The sequence below is a fragment of the Corapipo altera genome, unplaced genomic scaffold (genome assembly GCF_003945725.1).
Source record: "Corapipo altera isolate COAL_440 unplaced genomic scaffold, ASM394572v1 108, whole genome shotgun sequence".
Lineage (NCBI taxonomy): Eukaryota > Metazoa > Chordata > Aves > Passeriformes > Pipridae > Corapipo > Corapipo altera.
Window position 1 is genome coordinate 321,724 of NW_020885028.1, and position 16,160 is coordinate 337,883.

Genomic DNA, 16,160 nt, shown 5'->3' on the forward strand with positions numbered 1-16,160 from the left:
CAGGACCAAAGTTTGCAGTTCCTTATTCCAAAATGAGCCCAATTCAGTGGGAGGAGGATTAGCTGTACCTGGGTACCTGAAGTAGTTCCTGGAACATGGAGGGCTACAGACTGCAGGGAAGGAATGTGGTGTTCTGTTTTGGTTGTCAAAGGAAACTTTGGGATTTATCCTAGAAAGGAACCTGTGAAATGCTTTTGTGCCAGATTTTTTGACAGACACACTGTATTCCTACAAGGACCTGGAGTGACAGGACAAGGGGTAATGGATTCCCACTGCCAGACGGCAGGATTAGATGGGATATTGGGAAGGAATTCTTGGCTGTGAGGATGGGGACACCCTGGAAAAGTTTGTCCAGAGAAACTGTGGCTGCCCCTGGATTCCTGGAAGCGTCCAAGGCCAGGTTGGATGGGGCTTGGAGCAACCTGGGCTAGTGGAAGGTGTCCCTGCCCATGGCAGGAAGTGGGACTGAATAGGCTTTGAGGTCCCTTCCAACCCAAACCATTCTATGAATTTCCCCTATTCAGTCACAACTTTGGGAAGCCCCTACAGTGCACCTATTAAAATTATGGGGAAATTATTGATTTGAGCCCAGAACTTGTGCTTGTTTTTGCCAGGTAGCACCAATATGTATATTACAGTTGGTATCTGAAGGGCCTAGATGTGGAATACACTGGAGTGTGGCTTAATTCCTTCTTCCAGCCCTGAAAGATTCCTCACTGCTCAGCAGATACCAAGGTATGGTTTCTTGGGTGACATTATTTGCCATCACTGCAGCAAAACTTTCCTCAAGTCAAGGTTTAGGCAGTTAATCGGAAAGAAATAAGGAGTTTTGAGCTCTTCTTGGCTGGATTGTGCTGGGCTAAAAATCTGGAAGCTGTTGGACTTTTCTTAAAGGTGAGTCTGTTAGAGCCCAAGGGAATGGCTGGAGCTGTGCCAGGGGGGTTGGGATGGATCTCAGGGAAAGGTTCTTCCCCCACAGGGTGCTGGGGCACTGCCCAGGCTCCCCAGGGCAGTGGGCACGGCCCCAAGGCTGCCAGAGCTCCAGGAGCGTTTGGACAATGCTCTGAGGGACAGGGTGGGATTGTTGGGGTGTCTGTGCAGGGCCAGGAGTTGGACTGGATGGTCCTTGTAGGTCCCTTCCAACTCAGGATATTCTATACTCCGTGATTCTTTGCTGGGTCCTGAGGGTGAAGTGCAGCAGGGCAGGAACAGGCTGTATTCTGGTCCCTGCATTTCAGAGCACCAGGAGGGACACATTCAGATCTGAAGGGAATCCAATCCTGGCTTTTGACACTTGGAGGGTGTTCCTGTTATTAACCCAAAAGAAAACAGAACAGATTTTTGTGTATGAGGGATGTTCACATTGGTACTTTGCCCCTGCTCGGATCTGGGATCCCTGCATGTGGGATTTGGCCACAGGCTGCTCCTAGCAACCCTAAACCATCACAGCTTTTGCTCTTCAGTCTCTTAAGTCTCTTAAGGAAACTCCAAATAACATTAAATTCCTCCCTCTTTTCTGTCCTGAAAGTTACTTTTAAAGAAACAGCAGAGATTAGTGAACAGCTGTTACACAACACTTGTGTGTGTGTATATATATATATATATATATATATATATAATTTGACTTAATTCTATGAAATCTAATTAAAGACTGAGTGTATATTTGTATTTCAGTATATTATTAACTTGCTAATAAAAGCCATTTCCAATTTTGTATTTTTCCATGAGGACCAAGTTTCTGAAAAAGAACCACCTCAACTGTACTGCCCTTGAAAAGTGTGTTTTGGGTTTATCTGTGTTTCCAGGTAACTGAAGCTTGTAGACAAGCAGTATTTGCTTCTGTTTTAAATTAATTTAACCTAATCAGTGGAAGGCTCTGGTGCCTTCTTTTGTTTATAAAATTTTGAAGCAGTGTAATAAGTAGTCTCTCCAGAAAGCTTATTTTCAAGTTCCTTGTGATGTTTCCTTCTCCCTCTTTCATCCCCTGCACGTACACCCCTCATGGAAAGGCTAAAGACTGTGACATGTGGTTCAGGACACTCTGGATGAGCCAGTCCAAGTGTCAGCTCCTGTTGGACTGGACAAGCTTGTGAGGGAACAAGGGCAAGTTGCTGAGAGCACAGAGATGGCCCAGACCTCTCCCCACCCTCTGCTGGAAGGGGAGGGGGTGGTTGTGGAAGGTAGATGCTGCTCCTTCCCTTTGGATGTGACATCACATGAGGTCTGGTGCTGCTGGTGGTGTCCCAAACTGTGGGAGGTGGGTCAGTGTGACCTGGCTGTGGGTGTTCATGCCACAGGATATGGGCTTTGGTGCAGAGGTCAAGGTTTTGATAAGCCAAGACTCTGGTCTTAGCCTGCTCTGATATCCTTCCAGTATCTGAAGGGCCTACAAGGAAGCCAGAGACAGACTCTCCAACAGGAATTGTAGTGGTAGAACAAGGAGGAATAGGTTCAAACCCAAAGAGGGGAAATTTAGGTCAGATATATGAAGAAATTCTGCCCTTTGAGGGTGGTGAGGCCCTGGCACAGGTTGCCCAGAGAAGCTGTGGCTGCCCCATCCCTGGAATTGTCCAAAGCCAGGTTGGACTGGGCTTGGAGCAACCTGGGCTAGTGGAAGGTATCCCTGCTCATGGATGAGCTTTAAGGTCCCTTCCAACCCAAACCATTTCATGGTTCTATGATACTTCCTGACTCCCTCTAAATGCCAGAATGGCAGCTCATCTTCCAGGGCTTTTAGAGCGGTTAAAATCCCAGGAATTGCTGTACCTCTCCCAAGCCATCATAGTGTCCTGATTGTCAATTGTACAACATCATGGACAAGGATTAAGTTCAGGTGCTGAGCAACCAGATTTCCAAGTGCTTTGAGCAGCATCCCTGTGTGGTCTGAAGGAAAAGATAACTCCTAATTTGGAATGCTGATAGAGCAGATTCTCTTTGGCTCACCCAAAGCAAAGAGTTTCTTTTGATTTCGCAACTGGATGAGCTGGAATCATGATTTTCCAAAGAGGATGCAATGATGGGGGGCACACTCAGCCCTTGGTCTTGGGTTGGAGCCATGTCCTGCTCCTCCAACTTTGGAGTTTCTTGGGCTATGGAAAAAATAAATTGCTATTTTCCTGATTGGAATTTCTGTTATTTCTTGGAGATCTCATGCTTTGGAGACATGCAGAGATAAAGGATGTCTGTGAGGCAGGAGCCAAGCTTGGTTTAATGTAAATATTCTCCTCAGTTCTGCAGGAAGGCAGGAGAAGTCACTCGATCCCTTTTCATTCACATCAAATAAACCAGTTCCTTCTTCCGAAGAACCAAACACTTCCTTTCTGTGCTCTGGTTTAAACACAACTAATGCCTTTTCAGGGCAAGTTATTAAAGGGAGACTAAGCCAAAAATGGTGAATGAAATGGAAAATATTTAAGGAAGTTTTCTTTAGTAAAATAACTGTGACCTAGAATGGGGTGGATAACGTAGATGGATAGTTGCATCTAGTAGAAAAGAAAGTTAAAATCTGCCATTCTCTGCATTCCCTTTATTATTTTCAATCCGTTTTGAGAGCATTGAGAATTTTCGATGGTGAATCCATTAAATGTAAAATCCCTGGTTCCTTTTTCTACAGTCAGGGGAGAAAATACCATTTAGAGCCCATTGAGTGATGGTTAAGTAGCATTTTTATTTCCTCTGAATTCAGTTATTGCTGTTCTGCTTTTCCTATTTTTCTAAGCCCCAAGCCAACTAAAACTGAATAAAAGTTCCAGTAACCAAATAACTATTTTTAAATGTAAGCCTTCCTTTCAAAATATGCAAAAAATGCACAAAACCAAGCAAGAAATGAGGAAAGACCTGGATTTGAGTTTTGATCCTTGCAGGATCAAAATGTGAACGAGAAATGGTTGTGTTGTGAACGAGAAATAGTTTAAATTTATTTTTTTTTTAATTAAACTACAACCTTCCCATTATTTTCAGTGAAATACCAGATACTGGGAGATTTTGATTAAAAATTCATAGTTGTATCATGGACTTGCATATGGAAATGTGTTATTCCCTGGTTGCTTCACCCCCTGGTCAGCCCCAAATCCATTCAAAAACGTGGAGCACAAACTGTGCACAGCTGCGGCTCTTGGCTGTACTAAATCCCATTAATTCCTGATAATATTAAAGATGAACAGAGGTTACCTACTGTCTTAATTTAAGGTGAATTTTCCTATATAAAATACCATTAGCAATCACATCAAGCTCCAGGTTTCCTGCCGTTCAGATGCATCCAACATTTTTAGCTGTATCCTAGAATTCTTGAAGGTTGGAAAAGACCTCTGAAACCATTAAGTCCAGTATATATATCTTGAGATATATATATGTAGTAGGCATAGCTATATATAAAAATAAAATAGTAATACATGATAAATATAAATATACATTATATACATATACTTCCATAGGTATATATTATATATAATAGTAATAATGTAGATACATCTATGTATAAAATAATAATAAATATAAATGCTAATAAAATGTCTTTTTTATATATTTAAAATAATGTATATATATCCATATAGAAAAATAAATATAAATTATAATAAAATGTAATTTTATATATGTGTGTATATTATATATGCATATGATATATAAGATATATATATTATATAAATATATAATATATTAAATATAAAAGTGTTTATTAAATAATGTAGGTATGTCTATAGAAAAATAGTAAATATAAATGCTAATAAAATGTAATTTTATATATGTGTATTTACATTATATATGCATATAATATATATATCTTGGTGTAACTGAGCTTGTCTCTGTCCCATGACTGTAGATATTCTACTGCAGATTTATCCTCAATTCACACTGTGGGATGTGTCTGCCAACCTGTGCAGGTGATGATTAAAAATTCAGGATACCTCGTTTTCCCTGGAGAACCGATGCAGTTGGCATTTGCTCCCTGTTTGAGGAGCACCTGCCATCAGAGATAAAAGGACAAGCAGCAATATAGCAGCTTCACCTGGAAAAAAAAAAACTTTCCCACCTTTATAACTTAATTTGAAATAAAGTTTTAGATGGACTGGGCAGTGTTTATGGTTGGACTTGATGATCTCAAAGGACTTTCTTTGATTCTGTGATTCTATAAATACATCCTTCAGGCATCAAAAATCTGATTTACCATTTCCTGGACTTCAGGGATGTTGTTTTCCTGTCGAATTTTTGTGCCCCACAATTAAATCCCCTTTGAGAAGAAATTGTTAATCCCATTTATGAATGGCAAGGGGAGAGGCAGTGGGTTTCTTACCCAAAGAGGTAATGACACCCACCAAGGTTTATTGGGAAGCTTAAATAGAAGTAGCTATAAAAATTTTTGTCCCAGAGGTCAAATAATTGACTGTTCTTATATTTGCCTTTCCCTCATTTGTGTCCCAGTATTATATTCTAGTTCAGAAGTTCTGCCAGAAATAAAAAAAGGATATAATAAAGGAATTTGGAAAGTTTAAATAGGATCAAAGGGTGACCAAGCAAGCTTTGGAAAGCAAATTAAATAAAATAGTTCAGGATCTCTTTTGTCTTCAAATGAGCCAACTGAGTCAATGAAGCAGCAACAATTGTAATGCTTTGAAAGCAGCACTAAAAATGTAGGATAAGGTGCCTAAAGGGGCTCCAGGAGAGCTGAGCAAAGACTTTGGACAAAGGATGGAGGGACAGGACAAGGAGGAATGGCTTCCCACTGCCAGAGGGCAGGGATAGATGGGAGATTGGGAAGGAATTCTTGGCTGGGAGGGTGGGGAGGCCCTGGCACAGGTTTCCCAGAGAAGCTGTGGCTGCCCCATCCGTGGAAATGTCCAAGGTCAGGTTGGAGCAACCTGGGATAGTGGAAGGTGTCCCTGCATATGGCAGGGGGTAGAACTGGATGGGCTTGAAGGTCCCTTCCAACTCAAACTATCCTGTGATTCCATGATTATTCTGGATTAAAAAAAGAGATTGGTTGGTTGCTGGTGTAGAGCAGCTGATGTGTTTTACATTTACACCTTCAGGAATTAAAGACATATAAATACAAGACCTAAATACCCCGTGAGAGCCATGACTGTCAGTCCCATCCCTGATTTATGTGACTGGCTCTTAAAAATCAAAAATAAATTGAACAGTGACTTTTTCTTCTGAAGTAGTTTGGGCACAATTACAGCAGAAGCGACCCTGGGCTTGAGGAAGACAGGGACTTAAATCCCTTTTTATTTGGAGTCATGGAAAGCCCTGGGATGGATGAGTTCTGGTGCTACATGTCCCACACAGTCAGGACTAGAGAACCAAAGACAAATAAACCACATATTTCCCTGGGCAGGCGCCCTGCTCTGGCTCAGATCACCAGCAGGAGGTCTCCATGTTCAGTTCCCAAACGTTTTTGTTTGAGTGTTCAGGAGCCAAGAGTTTATATTAAAACATTCTGTGGAAAAGTACTTGTGGTTCCTCCACATCTCCTGGATTTCAGAGCCTGGAAGCTGCAGCACTGAGGGAGCACCCAGGGACACCCTTCCCATTGTGGGGGTCTGGCATCACCCCTCTCCTTCTCCAAACTTCTTTGGGGACCTGGAGCAGAGGATGCTGCTCCATCCGCTTCTCAGCTGGAGTCACCCTGTGAGATCCTCCTGCTGCCCCCTCCTTTTCTTCCCCCTCTCTCTGCAAATTTGAGTGTAGAAGATATTTTGAGATGCTCCTCTTATCTTTGTTTTCCCAGCGTTTTGGAGCTGCTTTAGGCAGGAGAGATTAACAAAGGCAGGGCCATTTTACGTGGAGGCAACAGTGTCTTATGAATGAAACGGTGACAACCCAAGTTTTTTATAAGCCCTCAAGGCTTGTACTGGTACTACTTGTCTTCCTGAAAGGCTTTTGGGCTTTGACAGCCCTGGGAGACCAGTGCTTGAAAAATACCTTGCCTTGGGTAAGGCTTTTTTACTGTGGCTTTTTTAGGAGTGGGAAAATCGAAGCAAAGAGAAGAGGAAACATCCTACTCAAGGTCACGGAGTGAGCTGGTGGCAGGACCAGAAATAGCACCCAGAAGTTATTAGGGGTTTTTTCAGAATTTCCTTTCCTGTCCTCTCTGTTTGCCTGGATACCGAGATAGCTGTGTGTAAACAGAAGGTTTCCAGAGGCAGCAGCCTTGTTATCTGCCTGATTCATTCAGTGATGATGCAACCTGGAATTGAGATGTCTGCAATGCCTTCCAGGGTGATGCTGCACATGACATCACCGGCCCTGTTGAGCAACCAGAGTTTGAAACTCTCCCTGAAACGCTAATGTGTTGAGTCAGACTCTGTAAGGAGAACTTATAGCAGCCTTTCAGTGTCCAAAGGGGGCCTACAAGGCTGGGGAGGGACTTTTTACAAGGCTATGCAATGACAGGAAAAGGAGGAATGGCTTTAAGTTGAAGGAAGATGGATTTAGATTAGAAATTAGGAACAAATTCTTCCCTGTGAGGGTGGGGAGGCCCTGGCACAGGTTGCCCAGAGAAGCTGTGGCTGCCCCATCCCTGGAAGTGTCCAAGGCCAGGCTGGATGGAGCTTGGAGCAACCTGGGCTAGTGGAAGGTGTCCCTGTCCATGGCAGGGGCTTGGAACTAATTGGTCTTTCAGGTCCCTTCCAACCCAAACCATTCTGATTCTCACAATGATTTTATTCCTTATGCATGGTCAGGTCCTGTTTGCTCATTCCTCTGGCACAATAACTAACTTTTTTGGCTCTTCTTAACCATCAGAGGAGCCCTGGAGCTGAGAAAGTCAACTGTGGATGCTGATGATCCTCTCTGTGACCCACCAACAGCTTTGCTGACTATTAATTAGCTCCTCATTTTGTGCAAACTCCCCGGTCCTGGGGCTGCCAAGCTGTCAGGCTGTCACAGGTTGTCACAGGCTGTCAGAGGCCAGGAGACACCTTTTGATGGCTTCTGTTGGTCACTTCTGTGGGAGAACTACAGTATTCACCCCAGCCAGGAGTGGGAAGCAACTAGATGGGATGAACTTCTATTCTCAGACCAGATCTAAGGGGAAGGAGCAAACCATAGATCTTTGGGAAGCAGGTCTCACTTTTGAGCCACTGAGTCTCTGCTAGGAGAGGATGATCAAGGACACTATAAAATTTCCTCCCCTGTGGGAGGTGAAAAATGGGATGGAAGGAGAGCAGGGAGTCCTTTCCTAGGCGTTTTCTTTAGGGATGTGGCAGAACTGCCAAAGAGCTGCATGAGCAGGAGGTCGTGCTTGGGCAGCCCGTGTTCGTGAAGGAGCTCCAGGGGTGCTCCCTACCCTGGAGAGAGGAACTGCCCCATCCCTGGAAGTATCCAAGGCCAGGTTGGACAGGGATTAGACACACCTGGTCTAGTGGAAGGTGTCCCTGCCCATGGCAGGGCGTGGAACAAGATGAGCTTTATGTCCTTTCCAACCCAAACCATTCTGGGTTTCAGTGAAAGAGCAAGACTTTCGACTCTCCATTTCCCCTTTTCATGGAAAGCTGATGCCTTATCCCCCCTCTGGAGCCTTGGCTCACTTGGTAGCCATGCTCCCAGGACATCAGCAAAGCTTTGTAGCACCTTGGGATGGTTTCTGGATGACAGAAATTCTGTGTGTCAGCTTTTCATCAGCACAAATTAGTGTTAGCAGATGGCACACGCGGATCTGATTCCAATTCTCAGGAAACACAGGATGGCTTTAATGAGAAATGAATGACTCTTTATCCAGGATGTTTCACTGATAAACAAAATCATAACAAGTCCTATGTGCCTTGGCAATCCAGGATTTCTCTACCTTGTCTGGCAGTGCCAGCTGCAGACTTCATCGAGGTCCTGGTGTCAGGCAGGGTTGTCATCGCTACCAGAGCCCGCCTTTGGGGACAAAGCTGAAAATCACACTGAGGATTTGTTTTGGAAGCAGACATTTCGCCTTCCACCCTGCCCACCTCTCTCTGCTCCCTTTTGGTCACTGAGGGAAAGCAGAAGACAAAATGGATCAGTGAAGATGATGAGTTGGTAATTGGGAGACAGCATGTCTTAGAATCGTGGAGTCATGGAATATCCTGACCCAGCAGGATCATCAAGTCCAACTTCTCCATCTCTTTTTGTCTTTTCTTATTATAACTACACTTAAAAGGAGAGCTTTTGTAGACCTGCAATGCCAGGAGCTGACCCTGCCAGAGCCATTCTCAATAGATTATTAAAATATCTTTATCAGCTTACCCACCTTTCCTCTGTAACCTCACCATGCTTTATTTTTCCACTCAAAAACCCCTGGAAAGCTACAAACCAGAGCCCTGGGCACAAAGAACACACAATAAACACTCTTGGAAAAGTTAGGGGAGTATGTTTGCTAAAAGTGACCCCCTCTCATGGAGAGGTTTTGGCTAAAAACCAGAGGCAGTGATGGGAGAAGCAGTTGCTACCTTTGCATAGTGGAGCTGCAGGACTCTTGAGGGACATGGGTGGGGATAAATATTAATTAAATTTCCCTTGTTTCTGCTTTGTTCCATTAATCTGGTAGCTGTGACTGTGGGGGTTCTGTATCTCCTCTTTCTCCTGGCTGGAAGAAAGATGATGGGAAAAGAGAAAATTACTTGGGAGCTGTGGGTTTTGGGGAAATTGGGAGAGTAATTGTGATTTGATAATGGGAGTGTGGGGTCAGCACTGGCTGGAAAAAAACCTTAAAAACCTGTTTTGTGAAGAATCTCAATATTTGGCGGGTTTTTTCAGTGGCTGAAGCAATGAACAGGTAACTTCTGTAACTTCACATCCCCCTTGTATTTCTTCTTAACACAAATAATCAGGAGCCAGTGACCTCATTTTTTCAAAAAACCTCTTAACTTGCAGAAAGTTGAGGGAAAAGTTTAAATATTGGATGGAGAATGGAAATAAAAAAAGGATTTCATAACATTATTTGGAGGCTGCATTTCACTCATCAGCAAGACCACGAAAGGAGAAATGACACTGCCCAAAATCTGGATGGTTTTAATCTTTTGGTTTTGAAGTGACAGCAGAAATCCTTCTAAAACAGTTTTTAAAACAGGAACTTTCATAAGAAGCTGAGGAAAAAAGGTTCCACCTCCCCAAAAAGAAATATTTTGTGCTCCTGGGAAGCCCCATCACAACATCCCTTTATGTCCCCTGTGACATGTCCCGTGTCCTGCAGGGGATGGACACAGCAGGCTGGGGCAGTGCTGTGAGGGAGAGAGGAGACCCTGGGGATGGAGGGGCTCAGCCCTGCTCTCCTGCCCTCTCTCCATCCCCAGAGAATCCCCACATGGCCCTTGGGATGCTTCCGAAGGTGGCTGAGTGAGGTGAGTCAGTGCCAGGACATAGGGATTTGAAGATTCCAAGGGCACCACCAGCTCTGTAGGGTCGTGCTGTGGGAGTGGAGGGAGATGATGTGGCTTTTTGGGACCTTATGAGGCTGGTGGGATTTTGGGGTGAGGGTGGAGAGTGGTGATGTTTCTTTGGAGGTTTAAAATGATAGTGAATCCTTGTTTTTCTGCTCTTCATGTTTGATCGCACATTGTGATTATAAACCCAAGCTGACCACCCCACTTCCCAAAGAAAGCCTTTGCTAAGCTCCAGGCACGGATTTAGATTGGATTAAAATGTTTTTTGCAGTAGTTAAATGTGATAAGATGGGGGGAGAACAAATTATTTTTAAAATAAGCTCTTACTCCCCCAGATCTTGTGTGATCCTCACCAGTGCCACTTTTCAGTTATATATAGAAATGCATTTTCTGTTCCTTCCCTCTCCTTTCTGTGAAACAAAAATTGTGCAACTTTCTTTTTTTCTTAATATAATACTGCATTAAAATTAGCTCCAAACCTAAAGAGAGGCCTGCGTGTAGGATGGCAGCTGCCTTCCTTCCTTCCTTCCCAGTGCTTCCCCTGGATCTTCCACTGGGATTTTGCCCCTTGGGGCAGTCGCTGGTGTGGGCCTGCGCTCTCCTTGCTTGCCTGATGTCCCTGTGCTCTCCCAGCAGTGAGCATGCAGAGTTCAGAGGGTGGATCAGACTCAGCAGCTTCCGTGGCGCTTCACCCTTCGGCCTCAGCCCAGGCTCCAGTGGTGCAGCCAGTGCCAGCTTCTCAGCAGGTAAGGTATCCTCAGCTGGGAATGCTGTTTCCATGGAGAAGGGCCCTGTTTTGCTGGCTGATGTATTTTAATCCAGGGATTTTTATGGTGGAGAGAGGATTTTTAATCAGCTATTGAGCAAACCTGTTGCTGGAGTTTGTGTTGATAAAGGCCGTCGATACCTCATGTGTTTTAGCCCTACCAATCAATCTGCAAGCTTTGAAATGTGGGGGTTAGGTTTTAATTTTGCTGCCCAAGGAAGTTACTTTCTTGCCAGCTCAGTGTTTGCTTCAGATTAATATCCTGTTGTTGTTGTTTGGTGTGTCAATAAAAGCAGGAGAAGATGGAACAGCCCTTAAAGGCATCACTGCAAGCGAAGTGCTGAGGTCACGGAGAAGCGGTGAGGGGAGAGCTAATGCAGGGAGAGGGGGGAGGAGCCACATCCTGCATCCAAAGAGATGTTTGCATCCACAGAGGAGTGGCCAGAGGTCAGGGAGGAGATTCTCCCCTTCTACTCTGCCATCATGAGACCCCACCTGCGTTGCTGTGTCCAGCTCTGGGGCCCTCAGCAGAAGAAAGATGTGGGAGTGGGTCCAGAGCGGCCATGGAGATGGTCCACGGTCTGGAACACCTCTGCCATGGAGCCAGGCTGGGAGAGCTGGGGTGTTCACCTGGGGAAGGCTTCAGGGAGACCTTAGAGCCCCTTCCAGGGCCTAAAGGGGCTCCAGGAGAGCTGGAGAGGGACTGGGGACAAGGGATGGAGGGACAAGACAAGGGGGAACGGCTTCCCGCTGCCAGAGGGCAGGGATAGATGGGAAATTGGAAAGAAGTTCTTCCCTGTGAGGGTGGGGAGGCCCTGGCACAGATTTCCCAGAGCAGCTGTGGCTGCCCCATCTCTGCAAGTGTCCAAGGCCAGGTTGGACGGGGCTTGGAGCCACCTGGGCTAGTGGAAGGTTTCCCTGCTCATGGCAGAGGATGGAATGGGATGATCTTTGAGGTCACTTCCAACCCAAACCATTCTATGATTCCATGATTCCATAGTCTCTTCCTTTGATTGGCAGATCCCGACATTTTAAATGGAGGAGGGAGGGTTAATTATTCATATGCATGAATATGGTGCACTTGGGAGGTCCAATAGGAGACAAGTGGTGGCTTCAACAGATGGGTGGAAACAACCCAGTGCAAAACAGGAGGGGTTAAGTCAGACTGGTTCCTTTTTATGCCTTTTGGGGAACTATCAAAAGAAGCTTCTGACTCAGGAAGCTGGAGGGATGAGAGGATGGGTGGGTGTAACTTTGCTACGTCCTTCTCCAACTCCCAAGTGAGCAGAAGCGGTTGCCATTGGATGCTCATGAAAAGGAACAATTAAAAGTTGTGAATTAGTAGGAACATTCAATTCACTGAGAGCTGTGGACGTTCACATCGAGTGATTCGGGGCCTTGCTGTCATCTCCCAGCCCTCCTAACTTCCATTTCTCCTGGGGAGCATTCCTTGTTTGTACTGCAATGATGTGGATATCACTGATCAACAGTGTCAGGTGTCCCAGGGATCATTAGTGGGAATTTGACTGTGACAACATGGTCAGAAAACCCACTGGCTTTGGATTGTGAAATTATGAAATGTCACCAGGAACATGGCGCATTGAGTGAAACTCCGTGGATTAAGGAACACCCAGAGGATTGTGGAAGGCTGGTGAAAAGGAGGAGCATCCAGAGCCCTCCCTTCTCGCCAGCAAGGCAAGGAAACCACTGGGAATGAACTGCTGGCAACATGAGTGGTGTGAGGCTGAAGCCTTTGGGGTGATTGATCACTGGTCCACCTTCCAGTGTGAGCAGAGGCTGTTTGAGCAGGATGGTCTCATTTTACAGGTTGGGATGATCTGTTATTTTGGTGGGAAGGAAGTAGGAGCAACCAGACAGGCAGTGAGGAAGGACACAAGGAGTGAGCTGGGCAGCTGTGCCACAGATGTGTCCTTTGATACAAGCAATGCCATAGAATGGGTAAAAAGTAGGAGAAAGGAATGGATCTTGCTGGGACTTTGGTGTAAGTGGCACTGCCAAGGCCTGACTTCAAAAAGAGTTTATGATGTCCTGGTCCTGCACTGCTTAGAGCCTCTTTTGGAGAGAAAATGGACAGAGTGGTGGCTGACAACAGTGTCCTTACTGCAAGCTTGTACTGCAGGATCTCCAGTGTATCCAGACTTGCTGGGGAGTGGAAATCTGGGAAATTATCATATTCTTGTAATTCTGCTAGAATAGCATTTCTGGTTGTTACAAAGGCATGTTTGAGGGTGTCGGAGGGCTAAAAATCATAAAGATATACGTATAAGGCAGCCAGTAATTGTCAAGGTGGCTTCTAGGAATCATGTGGGATTGTTTTGCAGCTCTTTGTTCTCCTGGGTATTTCTAAAACCTCAAACCACAGAGGATGTATCTCCTTGGAGAAGCTTTAAAAGGCCATACAGACACTTGGCTCTGTTCCCACGGGCCTCACTGAATCATTTCTTTCCATCTTACCACATCCCCCTGTTTGTTTTGCTGAGCACCCTGAGATATGTGACAACCTCAAACTGAGTGTGCAGGGTGACACACTGAGCCAGGGGGATGATGGAGGTGACAGAACAGAGGCAGAGGGCAGTGACCATCACAAGGCAGAACAAAGCTCTCTCTGAAGGGAGATGCAGAATCACCTGAGATTTTGGAAGAAACCAAAAGGGCTCTGGCACCTTGGAGAGGTTGCGGGTTTAGCAGCTGTGAGAGAAGAAGCTTTGCAGCCTGAGGAGGAGAATGTGGATGTGTGAGAAGTGGTTCTTGCTTAGCTGCTACTGAACCTCATTTGAGCTCCTCTCATCACCCAGCTGTTGGCTGCTATGTCCTTTTGTGGAGATTTAAAGATGATCCATGTCAGAAATTGTGGATCCAGCCTTGCCCAAGTTCAGGCTGGTGTTACCCTGTGAGGGTGGGGACCACAGGGACAGTAAGACGTGCCACTGCAGCTGGTGTAGCAGTTGTCCATGAAACTTTGGAAGAGAACACCTGACTTGCCTGTGTTATGGACTGAAAGTAAGTGTCTGTTCCTGTATCTTCTTTTCCAGAGAGTTTTGGTCCAAGCAACGGGCTCTGCTCCCAAAGGAGCACAGATGCAGCAAATATCTGTTCCCAGAGTCCAGCAGGTTCCACAACAGGTAATAAATAAATATATCTGGAGTGGGACACCACATAGGGATCCCACATCCCACATGACGTTTGATACTGTGCCACTGCTAGAAAAATCTTAATTAAAGAGTGTTGTGGGCAATCAAAAAACTGGGATCACTCTCCTCCTTTCTTAGACTGATGGATTCATACATTTGGAAATTTGATGGATTCGTACATTTGAGGATTTGATGGATGCTTTCAACTGCCATTTTAAAGCATTTATTAAATCAAATTTAAATTAAAAGCAATCCTACTCGGTGAAGATATTTTAGAGGCGAAGTGTTCAAGATTTTTTTTAATTACACAAATAAATTTGCTGACTACACGTGGCTCCAGAGAAAGGTTCAGTGCCAGAGAGCCATGCAATTGTTTTTATTTATCTGAACTTTGCCTTTTGCAGCCCTTGTTTTCTAAGAAACTAGGGATATGTGGTGCTGCTCTATGGGGACACTGAGTCTGATTCCTGATTTTTTCTTTTAGCGATTTTTTATTTGGTTGCTGAGTTTCAGGGGGGAGAAAAACTTGACAGAGGGAAACTACATCCCTCCCAGAGCAAAAAAGAGGGGACTGGGGTGCAGTTGGACACTGCCAGTCCCCTCTGAAGGAAAGGCTGCACCATGATCTCACCCCTATTAGTCAGCACAGAACCAGGCCCAGACACATGTGCAGGGGAAACTCAGCTCCGTTGTTTCCACTGCTCATGGAGCAACAACTTATTTATCTATTTTTATTTAGCCTTTGAAAATAAAAATGTCCTTTGGGATTCCTTTGGAGGGGGAGGTTGGTTGGTTTATTTTTTTCTTTTAAAAAGAAACCCTAAATGTCAAGGTAAGGTTGAAGTAGTATAAGGAAATCTGCAGTTTCTCCTGCTGTTCCTAAGCAATCCGTAACTTTTTGATGCCTGTTTCAGGTGCAGTCTGTGCAGCACGTTTATCCAGCCCAGGTCCAGTATGTGGAAGGAGGAGAAGCTGTTTATACCAATGGAACCATGTAAGAGTCTCTCCTTGGCTGTAGCAGAGCCGCGTCCCCTCCCAGCTCCCAGCCCTTCTATCCTCCCAAGCTCTTTCCACCCTGGCGTTGCCCAAGGATAAAAGGAGGGAGAGGAGGAACAATCATTTCACATGTTATGTTGTGTTTGAGGGTGGTTTCAGCCAGACTCCAGCCTTGGAAGAGCTGTTATCCTCATGGAGGGACTGTTCTCCAGGGAAACGTGATCTGGTGTTCCACTCTGCCCAGGTTTTCTTTGCTTCTGGCTCTGCTTTAGGAGCCAGGGTGTAGCTGAGAGAGGAAGAAGGGGGTGTTAAAAGGTCTCATAGAATCATGAAATAACTGGGTTGGAAGGGACCTTAAGGTTCATTTCATTCCACCTCCTGCCATGGGCAGGGACACCTTCTGCTATCCCAGGTTGCTCCAAGCCCCATCCAGCCCGGCCTTGGACACTTGCAGAGATGGGGCAGCCACAGTTTCTCTGGGCAACCTGTACCAAGGCCTCCCCACCCCTCTAGTTTCCTCCTCCTCCTGTCTTCTGTGACCCATTTTGGGCCTCCTGCCCCCTGGGATGCTCTTGGCCTTCCTCACCCCAGTTCTCTACAAGAACTGCCGAGCTCTGCGCTCTGCCCTCACCATGCCTCCAGGGCTGATCAACATTGTCAGGAATGACTTTCATAGAATCGTGGAATAACCTATGTTGGAAGGGACCCCCAAGGACCATCCAGTCCAACTCCTGGCCCTGCACAGGGCACCCCAACACCCTGTCCCTCGGGGTGTTGTCCAAATGTTCCTGGAGCTCTGGCAGCCTTGGGGCCGTGCCCACTGCCCTGGGGAGCCTGGTTGGTGCCCCAGCACCCTCCGGGGGAAGAACCTTTCCCTGAGATCTGTCTCAACCCCCCTGG

At 45.6% G+C, this 16,160-nt stretch overlaps 1 protein-coding gene across 7 annotated transcripts in view; it reads left to right on the forward strand.

The window, feature by feature from the left end:
• The window catches only part of RFX2 (regulatory factor X2), a 66,051-nt gene that overhangs the window by 23,360 nt on the left and 26,531 nt on the right, over nucleotides 1–16,160 (forward strand). For 6 of the 7 annotated variants that reach the window (XM_027668123.1, XM_027668128.1, XM_027668129.1 and 3 more), the window contains exons 2-4: nucleotides 10,980–11,092; nucleotides 14,166–14,255; nucleotides 15,179–15,258. In XM_027668123.1, coding sequence (XP_027523924.1) covers nucleotides 10,988–11,092; nucleotides 14,166–14,255; nucleotides 15,179–15,258 — 275 coding nt within the window. In that variant the 5' untranslated portion in view covers nucleotides 10,980–10,987. The remainder of the gene's footprint in view (nucleotides 1–10,979; nucleotides 11,093–14,165; nucleotides 14,256–15,178; nucleotides 15,259–16,160) is intronic. The other variant, XM_027668125.1, reaches the window with a different exon arrangement.